The sequence below is a fragment of the Bombina bombina genome, chromosome 6 (genome assembly GCF_027579735.1).
Source record: "Bombina bombina isolate aBomBom1 chromosome 6, aBomBom1.pri, whole genome shotgun sequence".
Lineage (NCBI taxonomy): Eukaryota > Metazoa > Chordata > Amphibia > Anura > Bombinatoridae > Bombina > Bombina bombina.
Genome location: NC_069504.1, coordinates 929,782,930 through 929,804,875, shown reverse-complemented (window position 1 = coordinate 929,804,875; position 21,946 = coordinate 929,782,930). Strand labels below are relative to the sequence as shown.

Sequence of the window (21,946 nt, the reverse complement as noted above, 5' to 3'; positions counted from 1 at the left end):
GCAGATTACGTTTTCTTCAAAGAAATTTGGATCAATTCCGTTCTTAATCTCTGGTTTCAGAAACATTGTTTCAGAAAGGTACAGAATTGGCTTCAAGTTAAGGCCTCCTGCTAAGAGATTCTTTTCTTTCCCGTGTCCCAGTTGACACAGCAAGGCTCAGCATTTCTGAAATGTGTTTCAGATCTAGAGTTGGCTGGAGTATTTATGCCAGTTCCAGTTCTGGAACAGGGGCTGGGGTTTTATTTTATCTCTTCATTGTACCAAAGAAGGTCAATTCCTTCAGACCAGTTCTGGATCTATCATTATTGAATCGTTATGTTAGGATACCAACATTCAAGATGGTTACTGTAGGACTATCCTGCCTTTTGTTTAGCAAGGGCATTATATGTCTACAATAGATTTACAGGATGTGTATCTGCATATTCCGATTCATCCAGATCACTTTTAGTGTCTGAGATTCTCTTTTTAGACAAGCATTACCAGTTTTGTGGCTCTACTGTTTGGCCTAGCCTCAGTTCCAAGAATTTTTTTCAAAGGTTCTCGGTGCCCTTCTTTCTGTAATCAGAGAATAGGGTTTTGGTATTTCCTTATTTGGACGATATCTTGGTACTTGCTCAGTCTTCTCATTTTCGAAGAATCTCATACGAATCGACTTGTGTTGTTTCTTCAAGTTCATGGTTGGAGGATCAATTTACCAATCAGTTCATTGATTCCTCAGACAAGGGTAACCTTTTTAGGTTTCTAGATAAATTCAGTGTCTATGACTCTGTCCTTGTCAGACAAGAGAAGTTTAACATTGATATCAGCTTGTCAAAACCTTCAGTCACAATCATTCCCTTTGGTAGCCTTATGCATGGAAATGTTGGGTCTTAGGACTGCCGCATCAGATGCGATCTCCTTTGCTCGTTTTCACATGCGACCTCTTCAGCTCTGTATGCTGAACCAATGGTGCAGGGATTACTCAAAGATATCTCAATTAATATCTTTAAACCGATTTTACGACACTCTCTGACATGGTGGACAGATCACCATCGTTTAGTTCAGGGGGCTTCTTTGTTCTTCCGACCTGGACTATAATCTCAACAGATACAAGTCTTACAGGTTGGGGAGCTGTGTGGGGGTATCTGACGGCACAAGGGGTTTGGGAATCTCAGGAGGTGAGATTTCCGATCAATATTTTGGAACTCCGTGCAATTTTCAGAGCTCTTCAGTCTTGGCCTCTTCTGAGGAGAGAGTTGTTCATTGTTTTCAGATAAGACAATGTCACAACTGTGGCATACATCAATCATCAAGGAGGGACTCACAGTCCTCTGGCTATGAAAGAAGTATCTCGAATTTTGGTTTGGGCGGAATCCAGCTCCTGTCTAATCTCTGCGGTTTATATCCCAGGTATGGACAATTGGAAAGCGGATTATCTCAGTCGCCAAACGTTGCATCCGGGCGAATGGTCTCTTCACCCAGAGGTATTTCTTCAGATTGTTCAAATGTGGGAACTTCCAGAAATAGATCTGATGGCTTCTCATCTAAACAAGAAACTTCCCAGGTATCTGTCCAGATCCCGGGATCCTCAGGCGGAGGCAGTGGATGCATTTTCACTTCCTTGGAAGTATCATCCTGCCTATATCTTTCCGCCTCTAGTTCTTCTTCCAAGAGTAATCTCCAAGATTCTGAAGGAATGCTCGTTTGTTCTGCTGGTAGCTCTGGCATGGCCTCACAGGTTTTGGTATGCGGATCTTGTCCGGATGGCCTCTTGCCAACCGTGGACTCTTCCGTTAAGACCAGACCTTTTGTCTCAAGGTCCTTTTTTCCATCAGGATCTGAAATCCTTAAATTTAAAGGTATGGAGATTGAACGCTTGATTCTTGGTCAAAGAGGTTTCTCTGACTCTGTGATTAATACTATGTTACAGGCTCGTAAATCTGTATCCAGAGAGATATATTATAGAGTCTGGAAGACTTATATTTCTTGGTGTCTTTCTCATCATTTTTCTTGGCATTCTTTTAGAATACCGAGAATATTACAATTTCTTCAGGATGGTTTAAATAAGGGTTTGTCCGCAAGTTCCTTGAAAGGTCAAATCTCTGCTCTTTCTGTTCTTTTTCACAGAAAGATTGCTATTCTTCCTGATATTCATTGTTTTGTACAAGCTTTGGTTCGTATAAAGCCTGTCATCAGTCAATTTCTCCTCCTTGGAGTTTGAATTTGGTTCTGGGGGCTCTTCAAGCTCCTCCATTTGAACCTATGCATTCATTGGATATTAAATTACTTTCTTGGAAAGTTTTGTTCCTTTTGGCCATCTCTTCTGCCAGAAGAGTTTCTGAATTATCTGCTCTTTCTTGTGAGTCTCCTTTTCTGATTCTTCATCAGGATAAGGCGGTGTTGCGAACTTCTTTTGAATTTTTACCTAAAGTTGTGAATTCCAACAACATTAGTAGAGAAATTGTGGTTCCTTCATTATGTCCTAATCCTAAGAATTCTAAGGAGAAATCGTTGCATTCTTTGGATGTTGTTAGAGCTTTGAAATATTATGTTGAAGCTACGAAATCTTTCTGTAAGACTTCTAGTCTATTTGTTATCTTTTCCGGTTCTAGGAAAGGCCAGAAAGCTTCTGCCATTTCTTTGGCATCTTGGTTGAAATCTTTAATTCATCTTGCCTATGTTGAGTCGGGTAAAATTCCGCCTCAGAGAATTACAGCTCATTCTACTAGGTCAGTATCTACTTCCTGGGCGTTTAGGAATGAAGCTTCGGTTGACCAGATCTGCAAAGCAGCAACTTGGTCCTCTTTGCATACTTTTACTAAATTCTACCATTTTGATGTATTTTCTTCTTCTGAAGCAGTTTTTGGTAGAAAAGTTCTTCAGGCAGCGGTTTCAGTTTGAATCTTCTGCTTATGTTTTTTGTTAAACTTTATTTTGGGTGTGGATTATTTTCAGCAGGAATTGGCTGTCTTTATTTTATCCCTCCCTCTCTAGTGACTCTTGTGTGGAAAGATCCACATCTTGGGTAGTCATTATCCCATACGTCACTAGCTCATGGACTCTTGTTAATTACATGAAAGAAAACATAATTTATGTAAGAACTTACCTGATAAATTCATTTCTTTCATATTAACAAGAGTCCATGAGGCCCGCCCTTTTTTGTGGTGGTTATGATTTTTTTGTATAAAGCACAATTATTCCAATTCCTTATTTTATATGCTTCGCACTTTTTTTCTTATCACCCCACTTCTTGGCTATTCGTTAAACTGATTTGTGGGTGTGGTGAGGGGTGTATTTATAGGCATTTTAAGGTTTGGGAAACTTTGCCCCTCCTGGTAGGAATGTATATCCCATACGTCACTAGCTCATGGACTCTTGTTAATATGAAAGAAATGAATTTATCAGGTAAGTTCTTACATAAATTATGTTTTTTCCCTGTGGGCTGTTAGGCTCGCGGGGGCTGAAAATGCTTCATTTTATTGCGTCATTCTTGGCGCGGACTTTTTTGGTGCAAAATTTTTTTTCTGTTTCCGGCGTCATACGTGTCGCCGGAAGTTGCGTCATTTTTTGACGTTTTTTTTTGCGTCAAAAGTGTCGGCGTTCCGGATGTGGGCGTCTTATTTGGCGCTAAAAAATATGGGCGTCATTTTTGTCTCCACATTATTTAAGTCTCATTATTTATTGCTTCTGGTTGCTAGAAGCTTGTTCACTGGCATTTTTTTCCCATTCCTGAAACTGTCATTTAAGGAATTTGATCAATTTTGCTTTATATGTTGTTTTTTCTATTACATATTGCAAGATGTTCCACGTTGCAACTGAGTCAGAAGATACTTCAGGAAAATCGCTGCCCGGTGCTGGAGCTACCAAGCTAAGTGTATCTGCTATAAACTTTTGGTATCTGTTTCTCCAGCTGTTGTTTGTATTGCATGTCATGACAAACTTATTAATGCAGATAAAATTTCCTTTAGTACTGTTACATTACCTGTTGCTGTTCCGTCAACATCTAATTTTCAGAGTGTTCCTGATAACATAAGAGATTTTATTTTTAAATCCATTAAGAAGGCTATGTCTGTTATTTCTCCTTCTAGTATACATAAAAGTCTTTTAAAACTTCTCTTTTTTCAGATGAATTTTTAAATGAACATCATCATTCTGATACTGATAATGGTTCTTCTGGTTCAGAGGTTTCTGTCTCAGAGGTTGATGCTGATAAATCTTTGTATTTGTTCAAGATGGAATTTATTCGTTCTTTACTTAAAGAAGTATTAATTGCATTAGAAATAGAGGATTCTGGTCCTCTTGATACTAAATCTAAACGTTTAAATAAGGTTTTTAAATCTCCTGTAGTTATTCCAGAAGTGTTTTCTCTCCCTGATGCTATTTCTGAAGTAATTTCCAGGGAATGGAATAATTTGGGTAATTCATTTACTCCTTCTAAAACGTTTTAAGCAATTATATCCTGTGCCATCTGACAGATTAGAGTTTTTTGGGACAAAATCCCTAAGGTTAATGGGGCTGTCTCTACTCCTGCTATATTTTTTTAGCGGATGTTGCTGCAGCTTCAAATTTTTTGGTTAGAAGCTTTAGCGCAACAAGTAACAGATCATAATTTTATAGCATTATTATTATTCTATAACATGCTAATAATTTTATTTGTGATACCATCTTTTGATATCATTAGAGTTGATGTCAGGTATATGTCTCTAGCTATTTTAGCTAGAAGAGCTTTATGGCTTAAAACTTGGAATGCTGATATGTCTTCTAAGTCAACTTTGCTTTCCCTTTCTTTCCAGGGTAATAAATTATTCGGTTCTCAGTTGGATTCTATTATCTCAACTGTTACTGGAGGGAAGGGAACTTTTTTACCAAAGGATAAAAAATCTAAGGTAAATTTAGGTCTAATAATTGTTTTCGTTCCTTTCCTCACAACAAGGAACAAAAGCCTGATCCTTCATCCTCAGGCGCGATATCAGTTTGGAAACCATTTCCAGTTTGGAATATATAAGCCTTATAGAAACCTAAAGCCAGCTCCTAAGTACCCATGAAGGTGCGGCCCTCATTCCAGCTCAGCTGGTATGGGGCAGATTACGTTTTCTTCAAAGAAATTTGGATCAATTCCGTTCACAATCTCTGGTTTCAGAACATTGTTTCAGAAAGGTACAGAATTGGCTTCAAGTTAAGGCCTCCTGCAAAGAGATTTTTTTCTTTCCCGTGTCCCAGTAAACCCAGCAAAGGCTCAGCATTTCTGAAATGTGTTTCTGATCTAGAGTTGGCTGGAGTAATTATGCCAGTTCCAGTTCTGGAACAGGGGCTGGGGTTTTATTCTATCTCTTCATTGTACCAAAGAAGGTCAATTCCTTCAGACCAGTTCCGGATCTATCAATATTGAATCGTTATGTAAGGATACCAACATTCAAGATGGTAACTGTAGGACTATCCTGCCTTTTGTTTAGCAAGGGCATTATATGTCTACAATAGATTTACAGGATGCATATCTGCATATTCCGATTCATCCAGATCACTTTTAGTTTCTGAGATTCTCTTTTTAGACAAGCATTACCAGTTTTGTGGCTTTACCGTTTGGCCTAGCATCAGCTCCAAGAATTTTTTCAAAGGTTCTCGGTTCCCTTCTGTCTGTAATCAGAGAACAGGGTTTTGGTATTTCCTTATTTGGACGATATCTTGGTACTTGCTCAGTCTTCATATTTTCGCAGAATCTCATACGAATCGACTTGTGTTGTTTCTTCAAGATCATGGTTGGAGGATCAATTTACCAAAAAGTTCATTGATTCCTCAGACAAGGGTAACCTTTTTAGGTTTCCAGATAGATTCAGTGTCTATGACTCTGTCCTTGTCAGACAAGAGAAGTTTAACATTGATATCAGCTTGTCAAAACCTTCAGTCACAATCATTCCCTTTGGTAGCCTTATGCATGGAAATTTTAGGTCTTAGGACTGCCGCATCGGATGCGATCTCCTTTGCTCGTTTTCACATGCGACCTCTTCAGCTCTGTATGCTGAACCAGTGGTGCAGGGATTACACAAAGATATCTCAATTAATATCTTTAAACCGATTATACAACACTCTCTGACGTGGTGGACAGATCACCATCGTTTAGTTCAGGGGGCTTCTTTGTTCTTCCGACCTGGACTATAATCTCAACAGATGCAAGTCTTACAGGTTGGGGAGCTGTGTGGGGGTCTCTGACGGCACAAGGGGTTTGGGAATCTCAGGAGGTGAGATTACCGATCAATATTTTGGAACTCCGTGCAATTTTCAGAGCTCTTCAGTCTTGGCCTCTTCTGAAGAGAGAGTTGTTCAATTGTTTTCAGATAGACAATGTCACAACTGTGGCATACATCAATCATCAAGGAGGGACTCACAGTCCTCTGGCTATGAAAGAAGTATCTCGAATTTTGGTTTGGGCGGAATTCAGCTCCTGTCTAATCTCTGCGGTTCATATCCCAGGTATAGACAATTGGGAAGCGGATTATCTCAGTCGCCAAACGTTGCATACGGGCGAATGGTCTCTTCACCCAGAGGTATTTCTTCAGATTGTTCAAATGTGGGAACTCCCAGAAATAGATCTGATGGCTTCTCATCTAAACAAGAAACTTCCCTGGTATCTGTCCAGATCCCGGGATCCTCGGGCGGAGGCAGTGGATGCATTATCACTTCCTTGGAAGTATCATCCTGCCTATATCTTTCCTCCTCTAGTTCTTCTTCCAAGAGTATTCTCCAAGATTCTAAAGGAATGTTCGTTTGTCCTGCTGGTAGCTCCAGCATGGCCTCACAGGTTTTGGTATGCGGATCTTGTCCGGATGGCCTCTTGCCAGCTGTGGACTCTTCCGTTAAGACCAGACTTTCTGTCGCAAGGTCCTTTCTTCCATCAGGATCTCAAATCCTTAAATTTTAAGGTATGGAGTTTGAACGCTTGATTCTTGGTCAAAGAGGTTTCTCTGACTCTGTGATTGATACTATGTGACAGGCTCGTAAATCTGTATCTAGAGAGATAAGTCTGGAAGACTTATATTTCTTAGTGTCCTTCTCATCATTTTTCTTGGCATTCTTTTTGAATACCGAGAATTTTACAGTTTCTTCAGGATGGTTTAGATAAAGGTTTGTCCGCAAGTTCCTTGAATGGACAAATCTCTGCTCTTTCTGTTCTTTTTCACAGAAAGATTGCTAATCTTCCTGATATTCATTGTTTTGTACAAGCTTTGGTTCGTATAAAACCTGTCATTAAGTCAATTTCTCCTCCTTGGAGTTTGAATTTGGTTCTGGGGGCTCTTCAAGCTCCTCCTTTTGAACCCATGTATTCTCTGGTCATTAAATTACTTTCTTGGAAAGTTTTGTTTCTTTTGGCCATCTCTTCTGCCAGAAGAGTCTCTGAATTATCTGCTCTTTCTTGTGAGTCTCCTTTTCTGATTTTTCATCAGGATAAGGCGGTGCTGCAAACTTCTTTTGAATTTTTTACCTAAGGTTGTGAATTCTAACAACATTAGTAGAGAAATTGTGGTTCCTTCATTATGTCCTAATCCTATGAATTCTAAGGAGAAATCATTGCATTCTTTGGATTCTGTTAGAGCTTTGTATTATTATGTTGAAACTACTAAGTCTTTCCGAAAGACTTCTAGTCTATTTGTCATCTTTTCCGGTTCTAGAAAAGGCCAGAAAGCTTCTGCCATTTCTTTGGCATCTTGGTTGAAATCTTTATTTCATCATGCCTATGTCGAGTCGGGTAAAACTACGCCTCGAAGGATTACAGCTCATTCTACTAGGTCAGTTTCTACTTCCTGGACGTTTAGGAATGAATCTTCGGTTGATCAGATTTGCAAAGCAGCAACTTGGTCCTCTTTGCATATTTTTACTAAATTCTACCATTTTTTATGTGTTTTCTTCTTCTGAAGCAGTTTTTGGTGGAAAAGTACTTCAGGCAGTGGTTTCAGTTTGAATCTTCTGCTTATGTTTTCATTAAACTTTATTTTGGGTGTGGATTATTTTCAGCAGGAATTGGCTGTCTTTATTTTATCCCTCCCTCTCTAGTGACTCTTGCGTGGAAAGATCCACATCTTGGGTAGTCATTATCCCATAGGTCACTAGCTCATGGACTCTTGCTAATTACATGAAAGAAAACATAATTTATGTAAGAACTTACCTGATAAATTCATTTCTTTCATATTAGCAAGAGTCCATGAGGCCCACCCTTTTTTGTGGTGGTTATGATTTTTTTGTATAAACACAATTATTCCAATTCCTTATTTTTTATGCTTTCGCACTTTTTTCTTATCACCCCACTTCTTGGCTATTCGTTAAACTGATTTGTGGGTGTGGTGAGGGGTGTATTTATAGGCATTTTAAGGTTTGGGAAACTTTGCCCCTCCTGGTAGGAATGTATATCCCATACGTCACTAGCTCATGGACTCTTGCTAATATGAAAGAAATGAATTTATCAGGTAAGTTCTTACATAAATTATGTTTCTTCTCCGTTAGTTTCAGTCTGACAGCGTTCCTCACGGCCTCTAAGTTCTCTTGTTTTGAGTGTTTAACAAGTGACCTTAGGAGCGCCGTATGAGGGGTGATCGGGTCGAGCTCGGGGAGGCAGGTAGGAGCTGCGGCGACATGTCTGTTGCTTTTTATTTTCTTTGGCCAGTTAGTCTAACGACGCAGGCAGTGTGGATAAGATAATTAAGAGCTTCTCTCTGTTTTTTGCCTATAAAGGGGTTAGCGCAAAGGGAGTATTAAAGGCACAGTACTATAGTTTTTATTAGTATTACTGCTTCTGTGACTCAACCAAGTTTACTTGTGTTTTTCTGTTATCACAGTTGTTTAACATGGATGACATTGAGCAAAGTACATGTCCCATGTGTTTAGATGCCATTGTGGAACCACCTGTTACACTTTGTCCCCCATGTATTGAGAGGGCTTTACAGTGTAAAGAACAAATTTTCTTTAATAAAGGTTTATCTGATGAATGTCCTCAGACTGATGAAATTCAGGGTATGCCGCATCTTTCTTCCCAAGCGTCACAGCCTTTAACGCCCGCACAGGTGACGCCATGTTCTTCAACGGCGTCTGCTTCATTTACTCTGCAGGATATGGCTGCAGTTATGTCATCCACTCTTAAAGTTTTATCTAAGTTGCCAGTGTTACAAGGCAAACGCAGCAGGACAGAGGCCCACGTGGTCCCTGCAAATTCTGATGCTTTAATAGCTATCTCCGATATACCTTCCCAGGGCTCTGAATTGGGGGGTAGGGAGGCCCTGTCTGAGGGGGAACTGTCTGACTCAGGAAGTGCATTACCCCAGACAGACTCGGACGTCATGTCCTTCAGATTTAAACTTGAACACCTCCGCCTTTTGCTACGAGAGGTTTTGGTGACTCTGGACGACTGTGACTCTATTGTGGTCCCTCCAGAGAAATTGAGTAAGATGGACAGAAACTTAGAGGTCCCCATTCCGATGTTTTTTTCGGTTCCTAAGAGAATTTTGGAAATTATTACTAGGGAATGGGAGAGACCGGGTATCCCGTTCTCCCCTTCCCCTATTTTTAGGAAAATGTACCCTATAGCTGACACTGTTCGGGACTCTTGGCAGACGGTCCCTAAGGTGGAGGGAGCTATCTCTACCCTGGATAAGCGTACGACTATCCCCATTGAGGACAGTTGTGCTTTCAAAGACCCTATGGATAAAAAGTTGGAGGGTCTTCTAAAAAAGCTTTATATTCATCAAGGTTTTCTATTACAACCGACTGCCTGCATTGTAACAGTCACAACTGTGGCTGCCTTTTAGTTTGACGCATTAGAGGAGTCCCTTAAGACTGAAACTCCTTTAGAAGAAATAATGAATAGAATTAAGGTCCTTAAGCTGGCTAATTCTTTTATTACGTATGCCGCCTTTCAGATCGCCAAATTGGCGGCTAAGAATTCAGGATTTTCCATTTTGGCGGGCAGAGCCTTATGGTTAAAATCTTGGTCGGCGGATGTGTCCTCTAAATCGAAGCTCTTGGCGATTCCTTTCAAGGGTAAGACCCTGTTTGGGACTGACTTGAAGGAGATCATTTCTGACATTACGAGAGGTAAGGGTCACCTCCTTCCTCAGGATAAATCAGCTAAACAAAGGGGACGACAGAATTATTTTCATTCCTTTCGAAACTTCAAGGGAATCCCCTCTTCCTCTTCTGTTAAACAGGAAGGGAATTTTTCCCAAGCCAAACCCACCTGGAAACCTAACCAGGGTTGGAACAAGGGTAAACAACCCAAGAAACCTGCCACTGCTACCAAGACAGCATGAAGGGGTGGCCCCCGATCCGGGACCGGATCTAGTAGGGGGCAGACTTTCTCTCTTTGTCCAAGCTTGGATGAGAGATGTTCAGGATCCCTGGACACTAGAATTCGTGTCTCAAGGGTATCGGAGTTCAAAAATTCCCTCCCAAGGGGAAGGTTTCTTCTTTCACGATTGCCTGTAGACCAGATAAAAGAGAAGCGTTCTTACGTTGTGTAAAAGACCTCTCCACTATGGGAGTAATTTGTCCCGTTCCAAAACAGGAACAGGGGCAGGGCTTTTACTCAAACCTTTTCATGGTTCCCAAAAAAGAGGGAACATTCCGACCTATTTTAGATCTCAAGAGTCTAAACAAGTTTCTCAGAGTTCCATCCTTCAAGATGGAGACTATTCGGACAATTCTTCCATTGATCCAGGAGGGTCAATATATGACTACCGTGGACTTAAAGGATGCATATCTTCATATTCCTATCCACAGAGATCACCAGTTCCTGAGGTTTGCCTTTCTGGACAAACATTTTCAGTTTGTGGCCCTTCCTTTCGGGCTGGCTACGGCACCCAGGATCTTCACGAAGGTTCTAGGGTCTCTGCTGGTGGTTCTAAGGCCGTGGGGCATTGCAGTGGCGCCTTATCTGAACGATATTCTGATCCAGGTGTCGTCTTATCAGCTAACAAAGTCTCATACCAACATTGTTCTTTCCTTTCTAAGGACTCACGGGTGGAAGGTGAATCTAGAAAAGAGTTCACTAATTCCACAGACAAGGGTTCCTTTCCTGGGAACTCTAATAGATTATATATCCATGAAAATCTTCTTGACGGAAGTCAGAAAGTTAAAGATTCTGAATACATGCCAATCTCTTCAGTCCAATCCTCGGCCATCAGTGGCTCAGTTCATGGAGGTAATTGGATTGATGGTGGCTGCAATGGACATCATTCCGTTTGCTCGTTTTCATCTCAGACCTCTACAACTGAGCATGCTCAGACAGTGGAATGGAGATTATGCAAATTTGTCTCCTCAGATAGATCTGGATCAGGAGACAAGAGACTCTCTTCTTTGGTGGTTGTCGCAGGATCATCTGTCCCAAGGGACGTGCTTCTGCAGACCCTCATGGGTGATAGTGAAAACGGACGCCAGTCTACTAGGATGGGGGGCAGTCTGGAATTCCCTGAAGGCTCAGGGTGTGTGGACTCGGTCGGAGTCTCTACTTCCAATCAATATTCTGGAGTTGAGAGCAATATTCAATACGCTTCAGGCTTGGCCTCAGTTGGCTTTGGCCAAATTCATCCGATTTCAGTCGGACAACATCACGACTGTGGCTTACATCAATCATCAGGGAGGAACAAGGAGTTCCTTAGCGATGACAGAAGTATTCAAGATAATTCGGTGGGCGGAAGCTCACTCTTGTTACCTGTCAGCGATCTACATCCCAGGAGTGGACAACTGGGAAGTGGATTTTTTGAGCAGACAGACGTTTCATCCGGGGGAATGGGAACTCCATCCGGAGGTCTTTGCCACCCTGATTCTCAGATAGGGCAGACCGGAGCTGGATCTTATGGCATCTCGTCAGAATGCCAAGCTCCTGAGATACGGATCCAGGTCCAGGGATCCTCAGGCCGACCTGATAGACGCCTTGGCAGTGCCTTGGTTGCTCTCCTTCCCCGGGTGATTGCTTGGATCAAACAGGAGAGGGCTTCGGTGATTCTCATCGCTCCTGCGTGGCCTCGCAGGACTTGGTATGCCGATCTGATGGACATGTCATCCCTGCCACCGTGGAAGCTTCCATTGAGGCAGGACCTTCTCATTCAGGGACCCTTCCATCATCTGAATCTAATTTCTCTGCAGCTGACTGCTTGGAGATTAAACACTTGATTTTATCTAAGCGGGGGTTCTCTGATGCGGTAATTGATACCTTGATTCAGGCACGCAAGCCTGTTACTAGAAAGATTTACCATAAGAGATGGCGTAAATATCTTTATTGGTGCGAATCCAAGGGCTACTCATGGAGTAGGGTTAGGATTCCCAGGATTTTATCTTTTCTCCAAGAAGGATTGGAGAAAGGGTTGTCAGCAAGTTCCTTAAAAGGACAGATCTCTGCTTTTTCTATTTTGCTGCACAAACGTCTGGCAGATGTTCCAGATGTTCAATCTTTTTGTCAGGCTCTGACTAGAATCAGACCTGTGTTTAGACCAATTGCTCCTCCTTGGAGTTTGAATTTAGTTCTTAATGTTCTTCAAGGGTTTCCGTTTGAACCTATGCATTCCATAGATATTAAGTTATTATCTTGGAAAGTTTTGTTTTTGGTTGCCATTTCTTCTGCTCGCAGAGTTTCTGAGCTTTCGGCATTACAATGTGATTCTCCTTATCTTATTTACCATTCTGATAAGGTGGTGTTACGTGCCAAACCTGGTTTTCTTCCTAAGGTTGTTTCTAACAAGAATATTAATCAGGAAATTGTTGTTCCTTCCTTGTGTCCTAACCCTTCTTCTAAGAAGGAGCGTCTGTTACATAATTTGGACGTAGTCCGTGCCCTGAAGTTCTACTTGCAGGCGACTAAGGATTTTCGTCAAACATCTTCATTATTTGTTGTTTTTGTTGGGAAACGTAGGGGTCAGAAAGCTACGGTTACCTCTCTTTCTTTTTGGCTGAAGAGTATCATCCGTGTTCCATATGAGACTGCTGGACAGCAGCCTCCAGAACGAATTACGGCTCATTCTACTAGGGCTGTGGCTTCCTCATGGGCATTTAAAAATAATGCTTCTGTTGAACGGATTTGCAAGGCTGCAATTTGGTCGTCTCTTCACATTTTTTCCAAATTTTACAAATTTGATACTTTTGCCTCGTCTGAGGCTGTTTTGGGGAGAAAGGTTCTTCAAGCAGTGGTGCCTTCCGTTTAGGTTCCTGTCTTGTCCCTCCCTTTCATCCGTGTCCTATAGCTTTGGTATTGTTTCCCATAAGTAAGGATGAAATCCGTGGACTCGTCATATCTTGTAAAAGAAATAAAACACCCACAAACCCTTCTCGCAGACTACACACTGGCATATTGCCAGTAACCAATATGAATGTGCAGTAGGAGGGAGGAGAATGGAGAGAGCATTTGACTTTTCATAGGTAAATAAAAAAATTACCTGATAAATTTATTTCTTTTACGATATGACAAGTCCACGGCCCACCCTGTCGTTTTTTTCTAAGGACAGGTTTTTATTTTTGTTAAACTTCAGTCACCTCTGCTCCTTAGCTTTTCCTTTCTCTTCCTAACTTCGGTCGAATGACTGGGTTGGGAGGGAAGGGAGGAGCTATTTATGCAGCTCTGCTGTGGAGCTCTTTGCCTCCTCCTGCTGACCAGGAGGCGATATCCCATAAGTAAGGATGAAATCCGTGGACTTGTCATATCGTAAAAGAAATAAATTTCAGGTAAGTATAAATATCCTTTTTTATTTATTTTTTCTGTAGTGTAGGGATACCCCCTCACCCTCCCCACATCCCCCTTCAAACGAGTACACTTTATAAACTCACGTCCCCCCCTAGTTCTCCCATTTTCTGTAGCATAGGGACCTATCCCTCTCTCCTCCCAAAAACATTTCCATAGCGTTGGGACCCCTCCCCCCTCCTGTAATAGACCACCCACCCGGTTTGTGTTACTGTTTGTTTCAGCGATTTGCCTTCATATGCGAAGGGAGCACAATCAGCGCTCCCTTACTATATGAAGGCAGATGCCTTCTGTACTAAGCTGCTGTCTAAGCTGACAGCGGGGACCACAGCATGCGCCAAAATGTTGGACATAGGTAGTACATCAACAAAGTACGCTGGGCAAAGTACTGTGTGTTGTAAAATATATTTTTTTTCTGACAAACTTCAAAATGTACTTCAATTTGCCAGTAACAGACTCTGTGAACTCTTGCACTTACTCAGTAGTAGCTGGTGCCTCAGAAAGTGTGTCTATATATTAATTTTGACTTTAGTGTGCTTTTTAATTTTTACAGTATTGCTGTAGTATGTAGACACAAATATCCTGGAGTAGCTGGGAAGATTGAGTGGGCTGTGCAAAGCTTTGTTGGATTTAAGGTGTGCTATAAGGCTTTATTTTTTGTTATATATCTAATTTTTCAAGGCTCTGTATCTGTAATTTTGTAACATAAGATTTAAATGTTGGAAAGCCAAAATGACTTAGAGACTTTAAGATATATGTTGTGTATTTTTATGAACAATTGTTCAATTTATTGAGGATATTCAAATGTTACTCAATTTGGTGTAAAGTCTTATGAATAACACAATAATAGGACAATTCTTTTTCACAGGAGACATATTTTTTTTTTTTTTTTTTTTTTTTTGTAGTGCATATAAATTCTCATCTTTGAACCATGGTGATACATTGTGGAGTTAATTATGATATGGGTTATTAAGATCCTTAAAGGGACAGTGAACCCAAATTTTTTCTTTTGTAATTCAGAAAGAGCATGCAATTTTAAGCAACTTTCTAATTTACTCCTATTATCAATTTTTCTTTGTTCTCTTGCTATCATTATTTGAAAAAGAAGGCATCTAAGCTTTTTTTTTGGTTTCAGTACTCTGGACAGCACTTATTTATTGGTGGATGAATATGATGCAAGGACAACCCAGGTTGTTCACCAAAAATGGGCCGGCATCTAAACTTAAATTCTTGCATTTCAAATAAAGATACCAAGAGAATTAAGAAAATTTGATAATAGGAGTAAATTTGAAAATTGCTTACAATTTCATGCTCAATCTGAATCACGAAAGAAAAATTTTGGGTACAGTGTCCCTTTAAGGTTTAGTTTGTAATATATTTTATGCTTTTTCAGGAAGAAGTTTAAGACTCGATCCGGTGATACAGTGCGGTTAATTGACTTACTTGAGGAAGGCCTTAAGAGGTCCATGGACAAACTTAAAGACAAAGAAAGGGATAAGGTAAAATCATTAATTATATCACTTTTTTAACATTTTGAAATTATTGTCGAAAGGTTGTTTACATTATTAGACTCTCCTGGAACTATTAAATCCCTCCAAATATTTGCTTTTAGATATTTTACTAAATCAAATCCTGACCTAACATACACCTAGATTACGAGTTTTGCGTTAGAGGCTGTGCGGTGCTAACAAGCAGTTTTCTCTCACCGCTCACCTGCAGCGCTGGTATGACAACTTTTCAGAAACCCGTCGTTAAAAGACAAGAAGTGAGCGTTGAGCAAAATTTTGCTCCTTACCGCACTCCAATACCAGCGCTGCTTAAGTCAGCGGTGAGCTTGTGTAACGTGCTCGTGCACGATTTCCCCATAGGAATCAACAGGGAGAGCCGGCTGAAAAAAAGTCTAACACCTACCAAAAAGCAGCGTAAAACTCCTTAACGCAGCCCCATTGATTCCTATGGGGAAATAAAATTTATGTCTACACCTAACACCCTAACATGAACCCAGAGTCTAAACACCCCTAATCTTACACTTATTAACCCCTAATCTGCCGCCCCCGACATCTGCATTATATTATTATCCCCTAATCTGCCACTCCGGACACCGCCGCCACCTACATTATATGTATTAACCCCTAATCTGATGCCCCCAACATCGCCGACACCTACATACTATTTATTAACCCCTAATCTGCCTTCTCCAATGTCGCCGATACCTACATTATATTTATTAACCCCTAATCTGCCTTCTCCAATGTCGCCGATACCTACATTATATTTATTAACCCCTAATCTGCCTTCCCCAATGTCGCCGACACCTACATTATATTTATTAACCCCTAATCTGCCTTCCCCAATGTCGCCGCCACTATATTAAAGTTATTAACCCCTAAACCTAAGTCTAACCCTAAACCTAAAACCTACTAACTTAAATATAATTTAAATAAATCTAAATAAATATTCCTATCATTAACTAAATTATTCCTATTTAAAACTAAATACTTACCTATAAAATAAACCCTAAGCTAGCTACAATATAACTAATAGTTACATTGTAGCTAGCTTAGGGTTTATTTTTATTTCACAGGCAAGTTTGTATTTATTTTAACTAGGTAGAATAGTTATTAAATAGTTATTAACTATTTAATAACTACCTAGCTAAAATGAATACAAAAGTACCTGTAAAATAAAACCTAACCTAAGTTACAATAACACCTAACACTACACTATAATTAAATACATTTACTAAATTAAATACAAATAAATAAATTACATACAATTAGCTAAATTAAATTATCTAAAGTACAAAAAAACCCCCCACTAAATTACAGATATTTAAACTAATTACACCTAATCTAATAGCCCTATTAAAATAAAAAAGCCCCCCCAAAATAAAATAAAAACCCTAGCCTAAACTAAACTACCAATAGCCCTTAAAAGGGCCTTTTGTGGGGCATTGCCCCAAAGTAATTAGCTCTTTTACCTGTAAAAAAAAATACAACCCCCCAACAGTAAAACCCACAACCCACACAACCAACCCCCCAAATAAAATACTATCTAAAAAAAACATAAGCTCCCCATTGCCCTGAAAAGGGCATTTGGATGGGCATTGCCCTTAAAAGGGCAGTTAGCTCTTTTGCCGCCCATAGTCCCTAACCTAAAAATAAAACCCACCCAATACACCCTTAAAAAAAACCTAACACTAACCCCCTGAAGATCGACTTACCGGGAGACGTCTTCATCCAAGCTGGGCCGAAGTACTCAATGAAGCCGGGAGAAATCTTCATCCAAGCCGGGCGAAGTGGTCCTCTAGACAGGCAGAAGTCTTCATCCAGACGGCATCTTCTATCTTCATCCTTCCGGCACGGAGCGGGTCCATCTTCAAGACATCCGACACGGAGCATCCTCTTCTGCCGACGGACTAACGACGAATGAAGGTACCTTTTAAGTGACGTCATCCAAGATGGCGTCCCTTAGATTCCGTCTGGCTGATAGAATTCTATCAGCCAATCGGAATTAAGGTAGAAAAAATCCTATTGGTTGATGCAATCAGCCAATAGGATTGAAGTTTAATCCTATTGGCTTATCCAATAAGCCAATAGGATTGAGCTGGCATTCTATTGGCTGTTCCAATCAGCCAATAGAATGCGAGCTCAAACCTAATGGCTGATTGCATCAGCCAATAGGATTTTTTCTACCTTAATTCCGATTGGCTGATAGAATTCTATCAGCCAATCGGAATCTAAGGGACGCCATCTTGGATAACGTCACTTAAAGGTACCTTCATTCGTCGTTAGTCCGTCGGCAGAAGAGGATGCTCAGTGTCGGATGTCTTAAAGATGGACTCACTCCGCGCCAGATGGATGAAGATAGAAGATGCCGTCTGGATGAATACTTCTGCCCGTCTGGAGGACCACTTCGCCTGGCTTCGTTGAGGACTTCGGCCCGGCTTGGATGAAGACGTCTCCCGGTAAGTCGATCTTCAGGGGGTTAGTGTTAGGTTTTTTTAATGGTGTATTGGGTGGGTTTTATTTTTAGGTTAGGGACTTTAGGCGGCAAAAGAGCTAACTGCCCCTAGTTATAGTATAGTAGTATTTTATTTGGGGGGTTGGTTGTGTGGGTGCTGGGTTTCACTGTTGGTGGGTTGTTTGTATTTTTTTTTACAGGTTAAAAAGAGCTGATTACTTTGGGGCAATGCCCCACAAAAGGCCCTTTTAAGGGCTTTTGGTAGCTTAGTTTAGGCTAGGGTTTAGTTTTTTTATTTTGGGGGGGCTTTTTTATTTTAATAGGGTTATTAGATTAGGTGTAATTAGTTTAAATATCTGTAATTTGTTTATTATTTTCTGTAATTTAGTGGGGGGGGGGTTGTACTTTAGCTAATTTAATTTAGCTAATTGTATGTAATTTATTTAATTGTATTTAATTTAGTAAATGTATTTAATTATAGTGTAGTGTTAGGTTTTATTGTAACTTAGGTTAGGTTTTATTTTACAGGTACTTTTTGTATTTATTTTAGCTAGGTAGTTATTAAATAGTTAATAACTATTTAATAACTATTCTACCTAGTTAAAATAAATACAATCTTGCCTGTAAAATAAAAATAAACCCTAAGCTAGCTACAATGTAACTATTAGTTATATTGTAGCTAGCTTAGGGTTTATTTTATAGGTAAGTATTTAGTTTTAAATAGGAATAATTTAGTTAATGATAGGAATATTTATTTAGATTTATTAAGTTAGTGGGTGTTAGGTTTAGGGTTAGACTTAGGTTTAGGGGTTAATAACTTTAATATAGTGGCGGCGACGTTGGGGGCGGCAGATTAGGGGTTAATAAATATAATGTAGGTGTCGGCGACGTTGGGGAAGGCAGATTAGGGGTCAATAGATATAATGTAGGTGTCGGCGATGTTGGGGGCAGCAGATTAGGGGTTCATAAATATAATGTAGGTGGCGGCGGTGGTGTCCGGAGCGGAAAATTAGGGGTTAAAATTTTTATTATAGTGTTTGCGATGCGGGAGGGCCTCAGTTTAGGGGTTAATAGGTAGTTTATGTTAATGGTTAGTGTACTTTGTAGCACTTTAGTTATGAGTTTTATGCTACAGCGTTGTAGTGTAAAACTCATAACTACTGACTTTTAAATGCGTTAGGGATCTTGACAGGGTAGGGTGTACCGCTCACTTTTTGGCCTCCCAGGACAGACTCGTAATATCAGCGCTATGGAAGTCCCAGTGCCCCTAAACCTGCAAGACTCGTAATACCAGCGGGCGTAAAAAAGCAGCGTTAGGACCTCGTAATCGAGCCGCTTGCTTGTGAAAATAGCCCTTTTTTTACTTTTCAGTTACTAGACTTACTGCTCCCGCCATCCATGCCACTCCTGCTCTTTCATGAGCTGTTATTATCAAGGTTTATTACGATTATCATTATCATTTATTTGTAAGCAGCCAACTTATTCCACAGAGCTATAAACATTAAGAACTCAATGACAGGGTAAAAAAGCTAAAGCACAATTACATAATTCATTGAGGTTTAAGAAGACCTTGCCCGGTAATTGCCATCGGATGTAGATTCCCTTTATTATTTTAGAACACTGGACTGTTCATAAGATCCTCTTTAGTTATTAGTAAGTTCACATACTAATGAGTACAAATGCTGACTGTTTTTGTGAAAAATGGCTAAGAAACATAAATCTGTCTTTAAAGGTGCCATTTAGTCAATGCCTGCTTGTTGCTTAGTGGATAGACTGAAGTTGTGCAATACTGCATATGATTAATTGTATTCCCTCTATTTATCCTGGAACATATATAGTATAATCTTGTTTAAAAAACTCATAAAACAGTCCCATCACAAATTCCACAAGTTTTTCTGAACAGAGGTAGCTAATCCATAGATTCATGTTACCTTCCTGGCTTTTATCTAGATATGATACCATTGTTCATTTATGCACAATGAACAAGTGTCCCATGTCTAGGTTACCTTATTATCCATAAGGATATTATGTGTTATGTGTTGTCCGATAACTCATCAAGATAGACTTCATGGCGCAAACACTTTTACTGAACAGAGCAAGTAAAGCTTATGACATTGCTTGGCAAGTTGCATTCTGTATTGTATTTCACTATCTGATTTTATTCCTCCTAAAGGTTTTAACTCCTGAAGAATTAAAAGCTGCCCAAACATCTGTTGCTTTCGGATGCATCAAGTATGCAGATTTATCTCACAACAGGATGAATGACTATATCTTTTCATTTGATAAGATGTTGGATGATCGAGGGAACACAGCTGCTTATCTGCTTTATGCCTTTACAAGAATAAGGTATGTTCTGCCATACATAACTGCGTAAATCTGTATAAAATATAAATACACATTCCCTGCTGCACCACTTATACACATGGTATACATTTATTTTAGCAAATGGATCCTGTTTATTAAATATGCTTTTATTATTGAAAATGATAGTATCTCAATTTATTTTTAAAGACACGATGAGTCCACGGATTTCATCCTTACTTGTGGGATTACGCCTCCTGGTCAGCAGGAGGAGGCAAAGAGCACCACAGCAGAGCTGTATATATAGCTCCTCCCTTCCCTCCCACTCCAGTCATTCTCTTTGCCTACGTTAGTGATAGGAAGAGGTAAAGTGAGGTGTTAGATTACATTCTTCAATCAAGAGTTTATTATTTTTTTAAGTGGTGCCAGAGTGCTACTTTTTCTAGGGTGTAGCCGTAGTCCCAATTGGTGGCTTTAGAGCAATGGGAACTGGTGGGACATAATTCCCACTGCGCCTCCCATACTGTGATGCTGCCCTTTTTGTGATGGCCTAAGCTGGATCTAACTCAGGCTTCATCTTGTCTACAGGACTATAGGAGGGAACCTATGGACCTCTGAACCCTGTTGAAGCTGTCCTGCTGTCGGACAGCATAAGAGGTAAGTGCAGCCTTTATTTCTCTACAGGAAAATTCCTCAGGGACATATTTACCTCAGAGAGGTTTTCTGCACTTATGTACATTTTATGGGAATCAGGGGCTCTGTCAGTGAAGAGCTCTTTTCCTGACAGCATTTGGCAGACTTTGAGCCGCGCTGGTATTGGGGACTAAGTCTCATTAACAGTAAGGAACTTCCTCACTTTATTATGGTACTGGGTTACGCTTGGTGTTAATTTGCATAACCGAGTGGTTTTTGAAACAGGCACTGAAACTGGAAAGGCATGCTTAACTAGGGCTTTACTTTTCCTTGTGTTAAGAACGGCTACGTGACAGACATGTCTTAGCTGTTGAGGGAGGCAATGTAAACAGGCACTGAAAGACTGTCGGGTCTTATGTTATTTTTAGCCACGCAGTGGTCTTTAGAATTTAACGCCCACGAAGGGCGGGGCTTTTTTTGCATGCTTCGGTTTACTTCAGTGACGCCGCGCAGTTCCGGAGCCGACATCAGTCTTCCCAGCAGGGTGTTTCGCTAGGAACTTCTCGATTTATAACAGAGCAAGGGGTTGTTAGCGTTTGTTATCGCTTGCTGGCTGTCACTATTAAGCTTGCTGGAGGAGCAGTCTAAATTCTGGGTTACCAGGTAGGCGCCTCAGCAGAGCTGCTGAGGCGTAGGGGTGCAATATTTACTGAAGTTTTCATCCTTAATAAGAACATGTTTTACATTTTAAGAGGTCATTGCAAAAGATATAATATATATTTCCTTTTTTAAAGGGCCAGTTTAGTTTAGTTTAGTTTCTAATTGAGTATTAGTCATAACCCTCTTGCTTCTTTTTTCAATTCATTAGAGTGGGGTTGCCTAAGGTTTAAAGTTATTTCCTTTAAAGGGCTAGTATATATTTTTTATATAACTCCGTTTTATCATGGATTTAGAAGATATCCAGAACGTTACTTGTGCCATGTGTTTGAATGCCACTGTGGAACTGCCTGTTCCTTTTTGTCCCTCATGCATTGAGAGGATTTCAAGCTATAGAGAGAGGATTTTCTTTGATAAAACCTTGAACAAAGCGGATGCTTCTCAGGAATCTAACGAGGAGATGCAGAATATGCCGCAGCTTTCTCCCCAAGCGTCAAAGCCCTTAGCGCCCGCTCAAGCAGTACCCTGTACTTCTCCAGTTTCTGCTGTAGTTACTTTAAAAGACATAGCTGCAGTTATGTCTTCTACGCTTTCTGATGCGTTATCTGCCTTTCCTATAATTCAAGGCAAGCGTAAGAGGAAGGACAACTATGTGGTCTATTAAGTTTTGGATACTTTCATGGCAATCTCGGACGTACCCTC

The 21,946-nt window shown here is 40.3% G+C and overlaps 1 protein-coding gene across 1 annotated transcript in view; it reads left to right on the top strand.

The window, feature by feature from the left end:
* RARS1 (arginyl-tRNA synthetase 1) overlaps nt 1-21,946 on the top strand; it is a 274,844-nt gene that overhangs the window by 234,363 nt on the left and 18,535 nt on the right. Inside the window, exons 12-13 of the mRNA XM_053718573.1 lie at nt 15,084-15,189; nt 19,827-19,999. Coding sequence (XP_053574548.1) covers nt 15,084-15,189; nt 19,827-19,999 — 279 coding nt within the window. The remainder of the gene's footprint in view (nt 1-15,083; nt 15,190-19,826; nt 20,000-21,946) is intronic.